The following is a 17,134-nucleotide window of genomic DNA, read 5'->3' on the forward strand; positions in this document are numbered from 1 at the left end:
TACCTGCTAACGTAAACTTTGCTACACCATTCTTATTATTATTATTGAAACATGACCGGTAAGTTTCGAATTTGTCCGGTAAAATAAATTCTGTCCATACGTACATTCATAATGTCAGCGGAGGGAGGGGAAGCGGCGCTGTGGAAGAGCAGAGCACGAGGGAGAGCTGTCATCTTCCCTTTACAAGCTTCAAACATGTATGTATTGTGTGATTTTGGAAATAAAAGTTCCATATTCTGAAAGCCAAGACTTTGTTTATTTAAAACAAACAACACACCCGAACAACTATTTTTTACGCAAATCCACGTTTATTATGAAATGAGCCGTTGCGATTTCCGACTGATTTCGATAGAGCGGGTCACATATGGCAAATGTGTGGTTGTGGGGAACCAGGTCAATTAAAGTATTTATTTAACTATTAAATACATTGAGTTTGAGTAAAATACTTGGTTACTGATTAATTTAGGTTATAATATATTAAATTGCAAAGCAAAACATGCTGTAATTGATTTATTTTGTCCTTTAATATTTTTTAAAGGTTTTCAACCTGAAAGAATCCTAATGTGTCCTTGAAAAGTTTAAATAAAGAAAAGGAAAAAGGATTCCAGTTGTCCATGCGTCCTCTGTTGCCCCTCAAGCCTCTCAAATGTGGGCAAACACTCAAATAAATGCCAAAAATCCAGAGAACTTGACAATACTTATCAGAATAAAAGTATGTAAATAACACTGCTACCTAGTTAATAACTCTACTTTACTTAGTGGAGGTTCGTCCATTGAGGAAAGGGAGGACCATCCTCCCTACAATTTCAGAGAAAAATTTACTTTGAAGAGAACAATAAATACACCTCAATTTAAAAGATAAGTCTGTTAAAATACAGATAATAGCCCTGGCTTTGGGACTGAAATGGGGCTAGAGAGGACGAGCCTCCCTTTGGGCGGGTCTAGCGAGAGGCTGTGGATTGGGTGCCTATATCATCAGTGAACCAATCAGCGGATCTGACTGCGCATCAGAGTGTTGATGGGGAGGGTTATCAGCGATAGAGTTTTTTCTGAACCGGGGAACAGTGGCGCTGCGCCCTCTTACCAAAATCAATTCCTTGAATTAGGCTTTGATTATGTTCTGGCCTGCCATCTTGTGGCTCAGCAAAAAATTGGCCCACGGCCAAACTTACTTGCCTACCCCTGGCATACTCTTTCAACATTTTTAAATCCTCTAAATGTGACATTTCTGACCAGTCTACACACCAAGAATCCCTGAGTATAATCCGTTTTTGGAGAAACGCGTAAACGGTGCTCTGTGAATGAACTCATTGACAGGGTCGTCAGCGGAGGGACAGTCACTCTCAGTGGGTGTGGTTTGTGAGGGAGGACCGCACCTCCGAGCCTCCGCCAATCCGAGAGAAAGCCGGCTCCCACTGAAACCAGATGGCCGCTGATATATAGTGAAGCTGATGCAATACCGGCCGGAGATAACACGAGCATCACGTCAGAGCACTGCAGCTCAGAGGAGGAAACAGCATCTCATCCTCACAAAGCGACTCAGGAGTTTTTACCGTTTATAGTCCTGAAGAAGAATAACCGGTGAGAAAACTTACATTTCGTGTATTAGTCCGCCGCCCCGTGTTTGTATTACTCTGCACTAGTTTAGAGACCGTTTTAAGACATTTTTAAGAATATATACAATCCTTTATTTAATTTCAACACCCCGACCACGTGTTTTCTGTACGAACGTAGGCTACTTCTTCTATATGCTTTATAATGTCTTCATTTCAGACTACTAGTGTAACACTGGTGTAATTGAGCCAAGAGACAGACTGACTCCGGTGCAATGACCAGGTTTCATCTGTCCGAGTGGCTCACTGTGTCTCACCGATACACATTTTTAAAAGATACTTAACTTCGTATAGCCTAGTAAGAAAGCGAAAGCTTGCTGGTTATTTGTACTAATTGAAAAGGAAAAGGATCTTCATGCTCCTTTGACTGTTCATCACCACCATTGCCCACGTGGAAAAGCAGCCACGCCAATTAACCCTTTAATTATGGAACCCATTAAAGACATACGTTGCAAGATCCACCATGACGAAGAACATTACACAACCCGCCTCCTGCATGGGCGTAAAACCGGGGTTGTAATGCAGTGAATTGGCCTTTGGTGATGTGGCAAGGGAAATACTTCATCCAAGATAGAAAAAGAGCGCTTTTTTTGCGTAGAATATAAAACAGAAACCTTGGCTGTTCATTTATCTGCCGTGTCATAATAATAGCCTTTCATCTATTACATGATATATTATTTTAAGAGATTATGTTACTCTCTTCTTTACTTTTTTTGAAAGATCGCTGCACTCTCGGTAGGCACACTTGTGAAAAATAATGCACAGCTCGGTGATAAACAAAGGAAGCTTTCTTTATAATGCGATTAAACCTGCTCGTTAAAAGTTATGAGGCTGCACTGTGAGAACTGCTTTCAATGTGCTGACACAGTTCTCCATCTTTTCTGTAGTCGTGTTCGTTTCTAAAAATATATGAATTACGGGTGTCTCTCATAAAGTTGTGTACAAGTTAACAGACTGAGTGAAACGCAACAAGTGTTTGGGTTGCTATGCGCTCGAGAGCTCCTTTGCGCCACTTTGGAAATGGCATGTCATTTGCATTTAACTGAAGCTTACGTGTCTTCCCTGCTGCTTTGCAAACTCTCAGACCGTTTTCAATGTTTGAATGTGATTTTGCCGCAGATGCATTTGAAATGAAGTAAACGACTCCCTCAATGCCATTTCTGTAACCAGTCTGTCTCTTGGCGCCTGAGATCTGGAGAGAAGCCCAACAATCTCTTGACATAGAACTTCATGCCTTGGCCACAGAAATGTGCTATTAAAATATTTTTGGGTGGGAAAAGGAGAATTTCACAGCTCCAAAAAAAACCTCATGAAAGAATTTCACTTGTGTCTCTGGCAGTTGACACTAAAGTGTAAACACACTTTTCCTTCCTCCACAGGTACCAGCATGCCTGTCCTCAGAGCCCTCAGTAAGGTGGTAAAGCAGACCCTGCTCGGCACCCCGGGGTGCAGCTGCCAGCCCCTCACGGTGGCTGTGCGCAACATCAGCTTCTCTCCTCGCCAGGTGACGTCTGATGCCAGCTTCCACTCTGTGTCCTTCTCAGAAACAGACCACCCCAAGGTGCTCATCACAGGTACGCAGCATCTGTTTATTTGGTATATTACAAACCTGATAAACAGTTTTTTTTTAGCAAAAAAAAGTCTGACCTTTGGGCACATTTGGATACCATCAGTGCCATTTGACCTTTTTCCAGGTACCATACTGTAAAAATAATTTTATCGTCACTAGGTAATCCTTCCATCCAAATACAAGTGTTTTTATAAAAAAAAAATACATTTCTTTTATGTAAATGGTGTGTCTGTGTGTGGACTTTGCCACAGTCCTTACATGTTTATCACCCGACTAACACTTATAGGAAGGTTTACTTACACAATACAAATTAGGAAACATAGGATAAATTTGTCTTCAACAGGAGCAGATTTATTTCAAAAATAACACAGTAAAAAAAACTACACTAAAACCGAAATAACACCACAAGCATTTTTTTGTAAACACTGGCAAAACAGAAAAAATGTACACAACCTGAATGTGTTTAGTGTTTTTGAATTGAGGCACCAGGCACTTAGTGCAGTAGATAGGTCTTCACCGTTGTGTTGCCAGCATCAGAGCACCTCCTGAGCGCGGTGGCATCTTCCCCATAATACATGGGAATGCATACGAGTGATGATGGGAGGGGGGGGGAGTGGCAGGGACTTCACCCCTCATGTCTGCAGCAAGCTGCTCCCTGAAGGACTTCTGGGTGTGTGGCTTCGTCCTGCCGGGGTCACCCCTCATCTTGTGCAGCTCCTTGTGGAGAAGGAAGCTGTTCACCACTGCAATGTCCAGAAAATGGTACCCTTTCATGGTTTTGTGGTGAACGCTGTAGTACCCAATCATAGCATCGGACACATCCACGCAGCCCATGCTTCTGTTGTAGTCCACTACAGTGTCAGGAACGGTAACAATCTTAGTCTGCCACACACCAGCCCGTTTCACTTTCCTCCTGACAGTCTGTCCACTGAATCAGAAGATGCAGAGGGAGGCTGAGTTAGTACTGGTGCAGACGTCCGGCGGCGTAGCTTGGATGTTGATGGCTCTGGGGCAACTGTATGCTGATCTGATGCACATCGTAGCTCGGATGAAGCAGATGTTGATGGCTGTGATCCAGAAGCCATTTGATACTCATCTTCGTCACTGTGAAAAAAACAAAATCGATTACTTCACTGGCTTATTCTTTCAAAAATGTAACTCAAATCAGAAATAATTCCTCCATTTAGCGTGTGTGAAATAACAGTATACACAAATAGACTGAGACAATACAGCTTTATTTATGAACAGCTAATAGTCAATGTCTGTAGAACTACAAAACAGCATCCATTTGGCGTGTGTGAAATAACAGTGTGTGTGTGTATATATATATATATATATATATATATATATATATATATATATTAGTGCTGTCAAAATTATCGCGTTAACGGCGGTAATTCATTTTTTGAATTAATTGCGTTAAAATATTTAACGCATGTGCAGAATGGCCCGCCCCATACGTGCCACCAGTGGCAGCGCCAGGGTATGGCTGGGGTATGCTACACCCATACCAAGAAATGGCTTAGCCCCACCATGAAAAATGATGTTAAAGTAAGCAAAATAAAGTCTGCCAACTCGCGCGGAGTAAATTGCACAGACAGCAGTTAGTAAGATTGATTTCAGTAGCCACGGTTTTGAAAACTTTTGTCACGTAGTGATCGTCTTCTCAATAGAACATCTTTGATAATGTCTTCTGGCCAATCAGAATCAAGATAACGGCGTGGTGTTGTTGCAGGAAGTCCCGACGGAGAATACTTTTGCTGTAGTACAGGGGTGCACATAACTGGTACGCAGGTTATGTGCATAATCTGAAATGCGTACCGTCACTTGTGTCACAAAGTGCATTTGCGTACCGACCACTTGTGAAGCTTTTCCAGAAGGCGGTTAGATCACCAGACGACAGAGTCGGTCTCCGTGTGCACAGACAGGGCTGCTGTTAACGTCGGTCTGTACAACGGAATTTTGTCGAAACTACGCCAACCGGCTGCGGAGGGAGAATCCCCCCTTCACTGGAGAACTGCGCTAAAACAGCTGATCACAACATTCACACTCTGTGGTCAAGAAGTACCCCATATACATAAAGAAATGGCATATTTTGGACATAGTTCGAATGGTGATTAATCATGATTAATTAATTTTTAAGCTGTGATTAATCTGATTAAAAAAAAAAAAAAAAAATGTAATCGTTTGACAGCCCTAATATATATAGATAGACTGGGTTGTTATACAATACAGCCTTATTTATATACTGCCGTGTTATATAAAATTAATCTATTTATACGTTCACCAACATGATGTTCCCATTGTTTTAGTTTCTCACGGAACGATAACGCTACAACAACAAAGCGGCGTCCATTTTGTATTTTGCGAGTGTGGAATTACTATAGATTACACCGAATACACAACTAATAGATACAAACAGAGAGAGTACATACAACCTGAGCCCCGGACTGCAAAACTTTATACCTACTCTGCGGCCATGAATGTAATTATGGATTATCAGGAACAATTCTAAAGTGACTAAGAGACATTGGATTAACCTTAAACAGCGTTTTTATTCCCTTGAACACGACTTTTGATCACAAAACAACAACTGTAAGACATAATTGTTGTTATGGTTTAGAACACTGTTGTTGTTTTCTTGCTCTGTTCTGGCTGCTAGCTCAGTGAGTTTGTGTCCTACAGTGATTATACTTATATCAAAATAATCTGTGGAGTATTAGCTTTCAGAAGATATGTAGTTTGTGCAGAACATATTACGTTTTAAAGATCGTTTTTGCTAGTTAGCACCGGAAGTAGCATCAGCCCGTTTTCACTAAGGGCTAATACTAACGCTTCTTGTGAGACTTGTGTTTTGTTTCGGTAAAAATGGCTCATTTTTTCCCGTTATTTGAGTATAAGACATTCATATGTTTTTAAATATTAAGAAGCCCCCAGACGCCGTCTCCTGCAGTGACGCGTTTTTCCCCCGGTATCGGAGGGGGGGGTTAGGGTACTCTGACCTTTTTTTCTCAAGGCCCACTCTTTAAATTACTTTAGTCTCCATGGAAACAAACACTGATGATTCTGATGATGATTGTGTTTTCCCTCAATGACACCATTATGTCTCTCTCCATCAGGTGGTCTGGGACAGCTCGGGGTGGGACTTGCCAAAATGTTGAGGTAAGATTTCTCAGTAACTATCGAAAATCACATGGTTTGCCAGAAAACCTCTTAGTGCCAAATACTTCCCACAATGTGGGAGTTTCTGGTACATTTTCCAATTGAGTAACCCGAATCCCGATTCACAGAAAGAAGTTTGGAAAGAATAACGTCATCCTGTCCGACATCAGGAAACCTCCCAACAGCGTTTTCCATAGTGGTGAGTCGACTTGTGTTTATACTGTACTGTATTCTGCTTCCTGAAATTGATCAGATCTGGTCTGCGCAAAGCACCTTTTTTATTATTATTTTTAAGCATGGGTGTTTCTGATGACATTTAGTTAATTTGGCAAATGGGAGCATCCACACTCTTGATTGTCGAGACAATCTTTTATCACATAAAATCTTCAAAAATGTGTTAATGTTTTACAAACGTACTACACTTTATTGCCAGATAACACAAACAGTGTTTGCAAATAAGGCCTGTCCAGTTATTGATTTTTTTTTTTTTTGTGACCTCGTCCTTCTAAAAGTCAAGTAATGAGCTGTCCAAAGACGTAATGAACGTTTGGGCTTTGGGTATTACATTACATTACATTGCATTTAGCTGACGCTTTTATCCAAAGCGACTTACAATAAGTACATTCGACATTCGTATTAGAACAGTGTAACTGGACAACATGTCACAGGTTTTAATAATAAAACTAAATAATGATTAATAATAATAAGCCTAATTTATAGAGCATTTTTGATACAAGCTCAAATTGCAGTAAAAATACATGATAAAAGATTATACGTTTTTTTTTTTAATCTTCCAAGGGAAGGGCAGATTTCAGATACTTTATACAACTTAAAGTGAAAGTTTGATTTATAAACATAAAGACACATTTCTTTCGTTTTCAGGCCCCTTCATCTACTCAGACATCCTGGACTACAAGAACCTGCGGGAGATTGTGGTGAACAACCGCATCACTTGGCTGTTTCACTACAGCGCCCTGCTCAGTGCTGTTGGAGAGGCCAACGTGGCCCTGGCGCGCTCCGTAAACATCACCGGTAAGGACGTCATATTCTCGGGTCAAAACACTGAGTTGAAGTGTGTTGTCCTTATGTTTATTTTTCTCGTTGTTAGGGCTTCACAACATCCTGGACATCGCAGCGGAGCACGGCCTGCGTCTGTTTGTCCCCAGCACCATTGGAGCCTTCGGTCCCACTTCTCCCAGAAACCCCACTCCAGATCTGTGTGTGCAGAGACCTCGCACCATCTATGGGGTCTCCAAAGTGCATGCAGAGCTGATGGGAGAGGTGAGAATTCAGATTTATTTATTTCGAAGTAAAACCCCATACACACCAAACGGGTGCCTAGATATTAGGCATTTGACATGGCATTATTCTTCTCTACCAATATTTAACTTGACAAATTGTAACATGTAATGTAGCATATTGTTTTTTTCCACATTTGTAATCAATGTTCTTTTTTGACAGTATTACCACCACCGTTACGGCCTGGACTTCCGCTGTCTCCGCTACCCAGGGATAATTTCTGCTGACTCCATGCCAGGGGGTGGGACAACGGGTGAGAGAGATGAAATTTGAATGGACGTCTATTCCTGTAACCATATAACCAATGTATTCCTGAAAGTTAACGCCACAGGTTCTATTTTTAGACCAGCTGATAACTTGATGCACTATCGCCATACTTTCACTTTCATAACCACAGCCTCATTTAATTTATTTCAAATACCCCTGGACTGCTTTTTTTAATTTATATGTATTTGTTTTAATTTCTGTCTCTATCCAGACTATGCCGTCCAGATTTTCCACGATGCGATCAAAAATGGGAAATTCGAGTGCAACCTGAGACCCGACACGCGGCTGCCCATGATGTACATCGACGACTGCCTGCGTGCCACGCTGGAGGTGATGGAGGCTCCCGTTGACACGCTGAGCATGAGGACCTACAACATCAATGCCATGAGCTTCACCCCCGAAGAACTGGCCCAGGAACTGCAGAAGCAGATGCCCGAGCTGGAGGTCACGTATGACGTGGACCACGTACGGCAGGCCATCGGTACGTCACAAATGATGGTCAAAACTGCGAAATACAAGAAATATGTACATTATCACTTGATTTCTCAAGTGATCTGCTTTTGTGGGCTGCAAACATTTAGGGTGCGTTCACACCTAATAGTCCGCTCTCTGGTGCGCACCAGACGACAGTTTGTTACATTGTTTCATTTTTCAGAAGGTTCGGTTTGCGTTCACAAACGGACTATAAACTTTAAACACAAGTCATGTGCTCGGAAATGCTGTTCAACCATTGGTCAGACATTAAGGGGGTACAAACGCAAATCCCGGCAATTTCTAGCGGAGCCTCCGCCATGGAGCATCGGCACTTTCGGCAGGTTATTCTCATGCTGCTGTTAGTCTGGAGATCAACAGACACTAGCGGCCCGCGCATATGATTATATAATCAGACAACGTCCGTTAAAAAACATTATTACATGGTTTAGTTGAATACTCGATTCTGATTGGTCAATTAAAAACACGTGACACGTTTTTAATCCAGAAAAGACAGACCGCTGTCAAGGATTTATTGACCGTTGTTAAGGACGCTCACATCTGCACAAAGAAGTCCGTTCGATTTAACTGTATACAGTTTGGCTGAAACTAACTGACAAGACAAGAGCGACAAGAAAACAGCGGAGAAGTAACGGGCTGAAACCTTCCTTTTTACGCAGCGGTCTAGACATGGGTCAGACGGCGACACATATTCAGTTGCCAGTTACTTTGGCATTAGGGCAGGGATATCTAGATACTTCCCAAGGTTTGACATAATGAATTGTGCTACTTTTAAAGCAAGCAACGATTTTTTCAAATCTGTAATCAAAAAGCTCCTCAAAAACGCTGTCGAAGCAGTTCCTGCCGTTGCTACGTTAGTTCAAACGGTAACAACGGACTATTTTTCTTAGCGGATGCATGTCAATTTAAATACATACAACTATTTTTTAAATCAATAAAATCATTTTCTAAATCCACAAAAGCATTTCAATTAATATTGGGAGTCATGTCGTTACTTTGTTGAGAATGTGGCCATGTAATAAACGGGATAATGTGCAGCATTATCCATGAGAGACGTTCTGCAGAGGAGGGGCGTTTCACCGACGACAGGTGTTCTTACTTTTATGTAGCTAACGGAGAATTTTTACTTTACACGACACTGTTCAACACTTAATTCTGCTTTACTCTTTAACTAAACAACCGCGGATGTCTTGAAAGACTCTTTCGCTAAAGATTTTTGAAGATATCCGCGTTCTTGTGACACGTAAATACTGCGCTTCCTATGTTTTGGTGCGGACTGCGTTCACACCAGCAATGAACCGCTCCAGAGTTCGCAAGCAAGCGCTCCGAGACCACCTATTTTAGCGGACCAGAGTCCGGTTGTTTAGTTCACTTAAGAGGTCTCGGACTGCGTTCACACCGACCCAAATGAACCGCACCAAGCGGCTAAACGCACCAGGGTTCGATTCAACCGGACTATACAAGGCAGGTGTGAACGCACCTTTAGAAAACCCGTTTTTGTTTAGTGTTTAAGTTATGTTGGTTACACAGCAGTATATTTTGTTAAGTTAGATAAAGTTAGCCCCCATAAGCTACTGGTAATTTAGAGGAATTAGCTTTACAGTATAAGCAAAACCTACATAGTCAATGGCAACTACTCAGTTAAACCAATGCATGCTGTGAATTGGAACTACAATGCCATAAATTGTTACTAGCATGTTTTCTTTCTGAAGTTTAATTCTATATCTCGTTCATCTCTTCTTTCCAGCTGACAGTTGGCCGATGAACTTCGATGACTCCAACGCACGGAAGGAGTGGGGCTGGAAGCACGATTACGATCTCCCAGAGCTCATCCAGACCATGCTGAACTACCTAAGCTCGGAGACGCGAGTTGCTCGTGCTAACTGAGGGACGCTCACCATCGGTCCGAGTATTCATTGTACATAATGTAAAGACTGACCAAAGAGAAACCTGGCCTGTACATAGTCATTCTCTCACTTCTCTGTAAAACCAGAAGGGCTCTGCTTGCCTGGCACACCGTGTCTCCAGAATGAAAAGGTCAGTGCAACGGAGACACTCCTCCCGCTCCCGTCTACTCCCTGCTTCGCTTTTGCCTCATTTTTTTCTGCTGGAAAATCTGGGTGAGGAGCAGTGTGACGGTGGAATGTTGTCTGCAGTGTCAAGGATAACAACGTGGCCTGTGAAAACTTGTTTGGATTAAGAAGAAGATGACTTGCATGTTAATGAATTGTTGCAAAAATCTATTTAACAAACTGAGAATGTTACCTTTTTGTAAGTGTTTCCACTTGTTATTCTTTGGAGATCCAAATAGTTTTGCTTTTTAAAGGAATGTCAATATTCCGGTTTTCTGGGCCTAAAGCTCCTGTGGCTTAAATCAAGTTAATTTGATTTCCTTTTGTTGTGTCCTTTGATGCACTTTAGACAGATTCCTGTTAAAATGACTGACCTTATCTTATCACTTGCAGGGGGCAGTGAATCTGTATTTTGAGCAGTGTGCAGAGTTATTATAAAGAACTGTTCTTCTGTTTATTCCACTTTATTTATTCTCTCTGGGTGTTTCTCAATGTCGAGGAAGGCTACTCCAGAGCTACTATTTCAAGCATACTATGTCATCGAGTTACTTGGAATTCTACCGAGGCCGGCGTACTTCGTAGCGAGAAATGTTGAGGCTGTACATGTGTAGACTCCGCCTTCTTAAAATCCCCACAATGCTTTGCGCACGGACCAATTTCCAAATCTTTGGCGGAAATATAGCTCCATTTAAGGCGGGGCTCGAATATGACGCACACCTGTTAGCCTGTTCCACAATTCTTTGTTTTCCGAGGCTAGGAAGGATTCTTGCCTCGCTTCTGAAGCAAGTGACTCGGAAGACATGTGCTAACAAGCAAGCGCCCTCGACATTGAAAAACACCCTGCGTTTGTCTGAAACATCAGGGAGCTTCACCGAGTGAAAGCATTCCTTAAGTGTTCTACCTGTTGACTTTAATATTTTATTTTTTTCATCAACTATGCTGGATTAATTTGACACTAAAGGGAAAATGCTTCTTTATGCCACTTTTGCGTTTGCCACATTTAGTGGTTTCTGTATTTGGACATTTTAAATGAAATCGGTTAATTATGTTCTTCCAATCACACAAGCTTTGACAATAAAATATTTTTCCACATACTTCTGCATCTGTGGTCATTTTCACTACTTCACACAAGATCATTTTGAACCCGAGAATGATTCATCTTCATTCTCTCATGAATTTAGAGCAAGCCTTGTAGCCTCAGTGCTTTAACCTCTGGGAACATACCATGGCAACATTTGAGTTAAATTCCTCACACAGTGGTGACTTCATTCCTTAGAACAAGGGTGTGTCTGTCTACTCTTAAGGTGATGTCATTATTTTCATATCTAAAATAAATGTTTTAAAGCATCGAATACAAAAGTTGCAGGCTGTCGCACATTAGATAAACATCACCCTCATAAGTGTTCTTGTGTAACCCACAGCAGATGCATCGGAGCATACATTAAGTGAACTTGACCGTCGTTCCGTAGATTCAGGCTTCATATATTGTGGCAGAATCACTCTTCAATGCAATTTGTAGATTAACCTTAAATAAGCCCTTGATTTGACAATAAGTCGGATCAGTAGCGTAGGCAGAAATGTACTTTAGGGCGGGCCTGTATAAAATAGGGTGGTTCAGCTTTTTCCAGGGGGAAAAATTACTTTAAGGTAAGCCTGGCCTATAATAATAATGCCCATTGCCAAGCATCGTTGTAGCATTTCCCTCCGAATAATGGTCGAAGACTTGACTGATATGAATTTATTGAAATCTCCAATATCAACGTAAGAGCTAGAAAGACACACAAATAACAAATAAATGTAGGTTCCATCCTAGAATCACTTTAGCATACTACCAAAAGTTAACTGTAAACAGACGGCAAAGCTACATAACAGCATTTGAATTAGGACAAAGCCCAAATGTTTATATTATAGTTAATACCAACCTTGTGCCTCTTCGGGGGGTGCTACACTTAAACATAAACTTTATCCTTTTACTTTCTCCGTCTTTATATGTAGATTAATCTCCGCTCCTTTTCTCCGTCACGTTGTTTCCATAGCAACAACAACTTCCTGTCAACAGCGTAAACTCGCCTTCAAAATAAAAGCATCTAAATAACACAGGAAGTTAACCTAAATTACATTTGAGACATATTTACAACTGCAACAAAAGTAACAAAAACAATGTAATATCCTTTTCAGTTTCACAGAACACAAATTGGGTTATTTCATCTCACAATGTCGCTTGGGGCCCCAAGTTGGACAGGGACGGACCTGCTGTGCATTATACTTGTGTTGTGTAGTTTATACTTTATTCCAACTTTAAATATTTTAATACCTGAACACACTGCTGCTGTAAAATAATTTCCCAATTTGGGATTGATAAAGTGTCTGCCTGTTTATTTATTTTATAGATATAAAAAAAACACATCTATGTATTTTCAAGCTAAAGGTGATGCACAATATAAACTGTATACTGTTATTTTTTCAAAGATATGTTACATTTCAAAGGCATATATTGCTATCTTTAGGACAAACAATTAAAGACTGGTTTAATTTAACAAATTCTACAATATAAAAGTGGCAGATTCGCTGTATTAAACTGACTAGACCTAGGTTGCATACCAACACCATCACATATTACTATGTTGGTCTGAAGAGCTGAAGCATTCATACAAAACGCCACTGAGTCAAATCGCACCTCCAGCATTCCTGAACAGGTTGAAACCTGCATTGTCTGATTGGATATGTTATAAAATAAGCAGAGAGAAGCGGTTTTAGTAACAGCTGTGAAGAGATTATACTGTTGTATTGTGTACGTGTATTTCAAGTGTACTATGTATTAATTTATTGAGCTATACTTAAATCAGGTTTTAAAATTGTTTGACTGATAGAGATCATGCAATGTTGTTTGTTTATTGATTGTTATGAACCTGTCTGAGGACCACAGATGGAAATTAGCTATTAGCTATAATCTGGCATATTGCATCTCTTCTCTTTGCTGAGATTAATGTTTTTGTATACATGGTCCTTCTATAAATAAATAAAATAAATAAACCTGTAATTCAATTCTTTAAATAACTTTCTGTGTCCAACTAAAGTGATTCAAAGCAACTCCCAACTTGAAGAAGTATCTAAGAATTGTACAATACATGCAAGAAATGTTGGGGAAAAAACCACATCCAGCTGCCAAGACTGCAGTTTACACGTTGTGCACCCGCTACTAATGTGTCTCCTAAAGTCTGCAGTTTACCCTTGCTGCCATTTACAGTTGGACTCAAACTGAAATTCCTGTTTTATGAGTCATACGCAGTCTTTTTGCAGGTGCAGTGGCGCACCCGTGATCGACTGTGCTGTTCAGCCAGTTAGGATGACATTGCATATTATAGTCACATGACTTGGACTCGAGTCACACATTTGATGACTTGAGACTCGACTTGACAAAATCACAAAACACCAATGACTCGGGACTTGACTTGGACTTGAGCCTTCTGACTTGAGGTGACTTGATACTTTAATTCAGAGGTCTCCAACACGCCGATCGCGAGCTGCCGTTAGAAGAGCAGACTCCCGTCGGGGAGAGTAGAATCTTCAGCCGCTCCTACTCTTGCTGAGAATCCTTGCAGGCAGGGGCGGGTCTTTATTTAGCTGGGCCACCATGCGGCCAATCATATGCGAGGACACACTAGGATCATACCATTATGTGAAAGAAGGATGGGGGGCACAGCATGTGTAGTGGTACAGGCAAGCCCGCCTGCCATCAGGCCCTGGGGCTGACAACAAATCAAAGTCATTTATAGCCTCGGCAGGCTCTGTGATCGCACTTCTCCACTCTGCTCTATGCGCGCCTGGTCCTCTCCTCCAGATGAGTGACGTATCGGGCCTCCCTCATGTATTTGTCTGGTTGCCGTTGGCTCTCCTCCACGTACTGTAGCAAGTCCTCGTTGTCCTCTCCATCTCCTCCAACAGATAATGTCCCTCCTGTCTGTCTTTCCTCTCCCGGCAGCGGTGCTCGGTACAGAACTCATTTGTCCTTCCTCCTCATCCTGGCCTACAGGCTAAAAATAATCTGTAAACTTCGGCATTTTTTGTAATAGCTGCTTGTCTCGAAACTCCTTTTCCCTCAATAATTTCCTTTTCCGAGCGCCACTCTAAAACGTTTTCTTCTCCGACATTTTCTCCTTAACAACCTTCTTCTGTCACTCAATCAGTCGCAATTTGAATAAGTCACATGTGAAACATATTCTCATTCTGATTGGCTGTTAAGTGGTGCCCACTGACTGTTACGGACATACTTGCCAACCCTCCCGATTTTCGCGGGAGACTCCCGATTTCATAGCCCTCTCCCGGTTTCCTCCTGGTGTCATATTTCTCCCGCATTTCTCCCAATTTCTGACAAAATCAGATTTACACACGACTGTTTCCACTCGGACTTTATTACAGCTACACCATTGTTTGGTTTCCATGGTAGCGTGTCTCTTTAGTAGCGTGCACAACTAGATAGTCACAGAACAAGAATGGACAACTCGACCCTCTGATCACTCCTTTCCTGGTCCAGCCCACACATATGCTCCATCAAGAGGATGGTGCTACAGGCCGCAAGGCATTGCACTCAGAACTAAAATAAGCACGTTAATGTTAATATCTAACAGCTCCGTTGATTCACTAGCCCCTGTGTGTATTGTTTGTTTCCCGGGGAAAACACTCACAAGAAACATCGGCTGTTGTTATGCCTTCTGTGACGTCAAGTTAGTCCGTTCTGCGCTTGTAATTATGCCGAAGCTTCAAAGTTGTATTTATCATCTGAATTTGCCGAAACAAGTTTAATATTCTGAAAGCCAAGACTTTGTTTATTTGAAACCAGATGAAAACAAACTGTAACGGATTCTGCCGTGTTATCTATGATTACTATACGCCTTACATTCATAATTTCAGCGGAGGGAGGGGAACAGCAGAGTGGCGATGGAGAGCTGTCTTCTTCCCTTTACAAGCTTCAACAATGTATTTATTGTGTGATTTTGGAAATAAAAGTTTCATATTCTGAAAGCCAAGACTTTGTTTATGTAAAAATGTTTTAAAACATCCGAAATAAAAAAATAAAAATTAGAATTTTTTTTACAAATTTTTTATTGGCTCATGATAGGCCCCCAATTTCCGTAGGCCCCTGGGCTTCAGCCCAGGTCAGCCCGTGCATTAAGGCGGCCCTCACAGGCCAGCTGCACAGAGCGACGGGAAGACGGGGAGCCGGATTTAAAAGCAAGCGCGTCGGAAAAAGTCAAGAAATGAGCGAAACCGGAAAAAATAAGCAGCATCTGGCTGCTTTTCAATGATATTGGAGAAAGCAAAGCTGAGTGCAGGATTTGTAAAATGAAAATAACCTTCAGAGCAGGGTTTTTTTTTGGTAACCACTCAGGATTTATTGTCAGAGGTGGGAGAAGTTCAGAGTCAGACAATTAAAAAAGTTACGATCAGGGTTCCCGCGGGGTCTTAACAAGTCTTAAAAAGTATTACATTTGATAATCTGAATTTAAGGCCTTAAAAATGTCTTAAATATGATTTAGAAGGTCTTAAAAATTATCGGATTAGAAAGGTACTTCTGTGTTGCGATAGCGTCTAAATGTGTTTTGGGCGAAATGTCCGGGCTGCAAAGTAACCAACGGTAATAGCCTTTCAGTTCCCCCCAACAATTTGTATTGAATTAAATCAACATGGAACCAGTAATCACTAACTTTGTTTCCCCCGGCCCCTTATTGGAGAACACCCAGCTAGTAACCTAGCAACCAAGCTTCAGCTCATGTAGCCTATCTTCGAATCTACTTACAAATTAATATGGGGAAGTGTCAGTTTAACCGTATTTGGTTGGAAAACATCTGATTTAGTGCTTGGTTGAAAGCAGTGGAGGGGAACGTGTTTGAAGCCCGCTGCACCTTTTGCAAAAGAAATTAGCGTTTGTTTTGCTAGTGCAGCGTTAGCTAGTGGAGCGTTACGGCTCGTCCACACAGCGGCGTGCGTTGAAGCTTGCCGGCGGGCGTGTCTGAAACTCGACCAACAACCAATCACATGAATCTCCCGCCCCTGACACACAAGCAGCAGTTGGATTGGCTAGAGCTTGTACTGGCATATGATTCGATTGGCTGACGCTTCTGCTGAGGCGTCAAAAGTTGAACATTGCTCAACTTTTGCAGCGAGCCACGCCAGCAAAGCTCCGCGTCGCTTCCCACAATGCAGTTCGGCGAAAAGTGACGTCACCCCATTCAAAGTGAATGGTGAAGCGTCAACGCACACCGCTGTGTGGACGGGCCGTTAGCTAGTGCAGCAGCTCCCGCAACAACACCGGGCGAAGTTTGGGTCTACGTCAACCCTAAAAGCGGAGGTGCTGTAGAAGCTAAATACCGTAGCTAAACACCAATCATACAACAGCAACGATGAAATAGTGTAGCCAAGGCAGCAGAACTCTGAATATAGCTCTTGTCACTCTCTCTCAGACACACACAAACACACTAGGGCTGCTCGATTATGGAAATAATCAAGATTATGTTGGTCAATAATTAATATCATGATTATTAAATATGATTATTCATTGACTTTGAAAACATCCATTTATTGAACTTTAAAACAAATAATAATTTGAACAGTATCTTTTTAACTGTTGATTACCCTGAACGTATAATTCAACTGAAAAA

General features: G+C 41.6%; 1 protein-coding gene across 1 annotated transcript; it reads left to right on the forward strand.

Annotated features, from left to right (window-relative positions):
* Window positions 1-1,443: 1,443 nt before the first annotated feature.
* tdh (L-threonine dehydrogenase) lies at window positions 1,444-11,569 on the forward strand. The gene is made up of 9 exons (XM_034076080.2): window positions 1,444-1,581; window positions 2,993-3,187; window positions 6,303-6,345; window positions 6,474-6,544; window positions 7,228-7,377; window positions 7,454-7,626; window positions 7,807-7,897; window positions 8,123-8,392; window positions 10,151-11,569. Exons 2-9 carry the CDS (start codon window positions 3,001-3,003, stop codon window positions 10,288-10,290), a joined length of 1,125 nt encoding a protein of 374 aa, XP_033931971.1. The 5' UTR covers window positions 1,444-1,581; window positions 2,993-3,000; the 3' UTR covers window positions 10,291-11,569.
* The last annotated feature ends 5,565 nt before the right edge of the window (window positions 11,570-17,134 follow it).

Source organism: Pseudochaenichthys georgianus, chromosome 24, assembly GCF_902827115.2.
Source record: "Pseudochaenichthys georgianus chromosome 24, fPseGeo1.2, whole genome shotgun sequence".
Lineage (NCBI taxonomy): Eukaryota > Metazoa > Chordata > Actinopteri > Perciformes > Channichthyidae > Pseudochaenichthys > Pseudochaenichthys georgianus.

Excerpts from the sequence above, each read along its gene's own strand:
- tdh (XM_034076080.2), top strand. The coding sequence starts at position 3,001 with ATGCCTGTCCTCAGAGCCCTCAGTAAGGTGGTAAAGCAGACCCTGCTC. Across the intron at positions 6,545-7,227 it reads CAACAGCGTTTTCCATAGTG|GCCCCTTCATCTACTCAGAC; the intron begins GTGAGTCGACTT and ends TTTCGTTTTCAG. Across the intron at positions 7,898-8,122 it reads GCCAGGGGGTGGGACAACGG|ACTATGCCGTCCAGATTTTC; the intron begins GTGAGAGAGATG and ends GTCTCTATCCAG.